The sequence below is a fragment of the Lissotriton helveticus genome, chromosome 8 (assembly GCF_964261635.1).
Source record: "Lissotriton helveticus chromosome 8, aLisHel1.1, whole genome shotgun sequence".
NCBI lineage: Eukaryota > Metazoa > Chordata > Amphibia > Caudata > Salamandridae > Lissotriton > Lissotriton helveticus.
The window spans coordinates 1,614,923,104-1,614,927,908 of NC_136069.1; the positions used below are offsets into that span (position 1 = coordinate 1,614,923,104).

Sequence of the window (4,805 nt, forward strand, 5' to 3'; positions counted from 1 at the left end):
CAGACTGCACAGTGCATGAAATAGACAAGTGTGTGATTTATATACATGTACAAATAAATTCAGGAATGTCACAACAGTTCTCCAGAAAATCCAGCTCAAGTTGTTGCATCTTTGTTCAAAGGTTTTATCATCCTGAGATCTTGTTGACATTACAACCCATTACAGGGAATACGCAAATCTCATCAGAACATAAGCTGTCTGTCTCACACCTCTCCAGTTGACCTAACAGTCAATCCATGAATTGGGTAACTTCTTCTGTCATCTCAATGTGTACCAAAATTGCTGTGATCAGTTTACACACGGCTCAGTATCAATTCCTGAGATGCCGGTCACTGTCTGCTACAGCGTATCCATATAGAGTTACACTTAACATGTATGCATATTTATTAGCATGTATTTATTTTAACATTTCATAAACCTTTGAAGTTTCTCTGAATAAGGTCTGTAAAATGAAGACCTCAGTACACCCCAAGCGATTGCAAGCGATTTAGGGTCTGATTTAGAGTTTGGCAGATGGGATACTCCGTCACAATAGGGATTTGCATACAGCTAGTCTCTGTCTGGAGCCGTGAAGTGGGTGAAAAACGATGGACTAGAATGTGGCCCAAGTAACTTGCAATAGCTGAAACGTAATGAAGAGATTCACCCACCACCTTTGTGTTTTCCTTAAAGCTTAGTAGTAAACTTGCCCTTGACAATGTGAAAATGTGTGTGATTTAGAATTTTCCTAAATCAATGTGCCATGGCCTAGTATGAGCAAAAGTGGTGGTATTGTAGAATTATTTTGCACAATAGCTTGTATTGACACAAAAACAAGGATTTGAGGTATCTAATAAGCATATACATATACTGTACATAGCCGGACTTGGGTCTCATGTATTGTAATTGGGTTCATTCATTTATTTATTTGAGGTTTTGTGGCAAGTTTTCCTTAGATTTCTTCAGAGTGCGAATAATGGATTTCTGTGGACAGCGCCCTAGAATAAGAAACCTTTTGTGCAATGATTTTAAACACTAGGGGCCAGATGTAGGAGCCCTAATACCGGTCGGAAACGGTCGATTTCGGCCATTTCCGACCGGTATTAGGGTTTTCAGATGTAGGAGCATGCTTTACAGAATCGGTATTTTACCGAATCTGTATGTACAGATTCGGTAAAATTACCGAATCGGTAAATACAGACTCGGTAAAAATACCGATTCTGTAAAAGCACATGTAGGTAGCACATCTTTGAGTGCCGCAGGCCTTTCAGATTCGGTATTTTACCACCCAATCCAATTGGGTGTTAAAATACCGAATTCAGGTGTGCATGCACATGTGTGCATGCACACCTAGCCATGTGACAGGCAGACATGCCCTTAGGGCATGTCTGTGTGCCACATTGCGCGCATGCCTATTTTTGGTGTGCCAGAGGGTGTCAAAGTGACACCCCCTGCACCCTTGCAAAATTCGGTATTTACCGATTCTGTAATTACAGAATCGGTATTGCCCATTGATTCCTATGGGCTTCAAGGCCCATAGGAATCAATGGGCAATACCGATTCTGTATTTACAGATTCGGTAAATACCGAATCTTAAAGATTTGTTATTTACAGAATCTGTAATACCTACATCTCCCCCCTTCATATTTACCACTTCTTAAATACCGAATCGGTAAAATTCGGTATTTAAGAAGTGGTAAATAAGAATTACCTACATCGGGCCCTAGAAGCCTTAGTGTGTCCTTAATTTAACAACAGACATCAACATGTAAGTGTGATACACCAAGGTCAGTGTACCTAATATCTTACTGGGCTTTTAGTTGGTGTGTCATTTTGTTTCACCCTTTGTAAAGGGGGTATACTTTATTGGGTCTATTTGTATGGACACACTACTCTTCTCAGTGTGGTGATACACAATGTCAGTATGCCACAGTGCTTGGAATGTCTGAAAAGTGGGGAAAGGTTGGCTAAGCAGGGCAGGCAATGTTCCAAGGAATGGGGTAGGCACTCTCCCTTGAGGTTTATGCTGTGACTATAGTCAGCTAAAAACTTTGGATTTACTTAGGTATGTTTAGGCTCACATTTGTCAAGAGTCTTGTTTCTTGTTACATTAATGATCTGGGAGGTTTTGCAATACATAAAGGAGTGAGGAGCTATCAACAATGGACATCGCTTACATAAAATGCTGAAATTCATCTGGACCGTTCAGTGCCACCTCTCTTATTGCAGTTGCACTTAGATGCATTTTCCATCTACCATACTCATGAAAAAGACACACCTGTGGTGAACTGATTCAACATAAAACCTTAAGCATGAGTATCCTCCTCAGTTAAAGGAGTACATCACTTGAAGTGGTTTTAGCCAATGAGATCCATGGCTTGGAGTGGTGCAGATTTGTTTGCCAGTCAAGTTAAATAGCATGCTACAGTATCATCCTGTGTTCATGTAGCCAAGACTTTGAGGGTAATCTGGTGTTCTTCAGTGTGGTACCATCTCAATTGAAATGGTTTCCATGGATCACTCAGGATAATGGAAAGATCTGATACCATCTAAAGTTATTTCTCAGAGCTGATCCTGCTACGCTGGAATACCCTGACTATGGTTGTGCGGATCTGCTTTGTTTTTATGCTGTATATAACTGGATTTGACACAGGTGGCACCAAAAGGTAGATATTGGCCATGAGAATGGGAACCAGCGGTGAGCTGTGGCGTCCAAACCTGTGGACCACCGATAGACCAATAAGAGGAATGTAAAACATGAGGACCGCACAGATATGGGAGACGCATGTACTGAAAGTCTTCCGCCGTGCATTGTTGGTGGCAATATTTAGGACAGCTCGTAAGATCATTATATAGGACAACAGAATGTAGATAGAATCAAGACCCTTAGTGAAAAGGACAGCAATAAGGCCATATAAACTATTAACCTTTATATCTGCACATGCAAGCCTTATTACATCCTGGTGCAAGCAGTATGAGTGGGACAAAAGGTGGGACTTGCAAAAAGAGAATCTTATTGTGAGAAAGGGAATAGGGAACACCACACAGAAGCTTCGAGTTAATATCAGGAGACCAATCTTTGCTATGACTGAGTTAGTTAGAATGGACGCATATCTGAGAGGCTGGCAAATAGCCATACACCGGTCGAAAGCCATGGCTACAAGGACACCTGACTCCATTGCCGCAAAGGAGTGGATGAAGAACATCTGGATGAGACAGGCTTCAATAACAATCTCACTAAAGTGGAACCAGAAAATGCCCAGCACTGTGGGCAGTGTGGTCAAGGTCACCCCAAGGTCAGTGAGCGACAACATGGCCAAGAAGAAGTACATGGGTGTATGGAGGCTCTGCTCTTTCCAGATGAAGTAGAGGAGGGTGCAGTTCCCGATGAGAGCGATGATATATAGGAAACATAGTAGTGGCGTGAGCCAATGCTGGCTTGCTTCCATTCCAGGAATTCCAATCAGAAGGAAGGTAACATGAGCTGGCCGAGAATTATTAGATGACTCCATCACTTCTTCTTGGTGTCTTCTCAAATCAATCATTTGAAAATCCTGAAAGAAAGTGCAAAATAGAGTACTTTTCATGATTAAACCTTTAACAAATAATCCTATATGCCTGCTCTCTTTCTTGCAGGACTATTGTGAACAACAAGGTCTGCTTATTGTTTACAATTCATTGACTTCTTTGTCACTCTTCTGTGCTACTTCCTAATTGGCCAGCGCATGCCAAACATCACTTCCTTTTCTTTCTGTGGTGCATGAAACAAGCACAGATTGATTCAACTTAATTATTGGTCGTCCGCTGCTCATGCTGTGATTGCAGTACTATTTCTTCTTCTGTATGCCTAGTCAACCTTTTCAATAACTATTGTGCTCACCAGTTTCAGGTCTGCCATGACACGGTCAATGCTGATTGCATCATAATGTCTTTTTTTTACCTTTCAGCCATGTTATACAACAGCTGCTGTGCACTGTGTCTGAAATGTATTTTTAAAAAGCGCTATGACACAGCAGCTCTCCGTGTCGAAGTGTTTTTTTTACTTTCCGCTATGTTTCATAGCTGTGTGATGTGGTGCATCAAAGATCTTTTATTTTCTTTGCTGTTAGCCATCTTGCAAAGAGGCTGCACTGCTGTGCAACATGACTAAAAACACAAAGTCAATAGATATCGCATAGATGAGAATTATTGGCTTTGCCCGTGTTTGTTTCACCTGGACATGTGCAGTCAGATGTTGCAAACAGACTCTGCAGGAACCATTTTCTCCTCAACTGAACCTTGTACCTGTCCTTACATAATTGAGATGTGACCCTCCCCCACATAGGCCATGTGCGTAGAAAATAACCTTTGAGTCCACCCCCTTCTTCTATGAATCCGTGGCCCTGCCAACACCTAGGTATGTAAAAGCTTCAGTAGCTTCTCTGTGCAGTTTGTTTCTCTGTGTCTTCTTCTGCAGACTATGGGCATATTTACAAGCCCCTAGCACTACCGGAGCATCCCCTTTTTTGAATCTCGGGTGTTGATCCATGCAAGCCCATATATACAAGGCCACGCTAAACCACTTTCCATAGCTTAACACAGCTTTCTAAATATGGTCCTCTGCAACACAGATTTCTGTAGCAAGGGGTGTTCAATGAGTGTTTCTGTGGGCGTTCCCAGCAACACCCATGGTTTATAACACTACTCCAGATTTACAAGAATCTGTAAATTTGAAGCAGCACCAAAAAATATCACCTTTCAAAATGTGGTGCAACAAGGAGAAATTCTTTTATTTCTCCTTGATTTTTGCTCTTTCTATGTGTTCTGCATTCTGCAGCATTGTAGGA

General features: G+C 41.6%; 1 protein-coding gene across 1 annotated transcript; it reads right to left on the reverse strand.

Moving 5' to 3' along the window:
- Positions 1-2,534: 2,534 nt before the first annotated feature.
- On the reverse strand, positions 2,535-3,491 carry LOC144772093 (olfactory receptor 51G2-like). Its single transcript, XM_078656271.1, has one exon. It carries the CDS (start codon positions 3,489-3,491, stop codon positions 2,535-2,537), a length of 957 nt encoding a protein of 318 aa, XP_078512397.1.
- Positions 3,492-4,805: the final 1,314 nt, after the last annotated feature.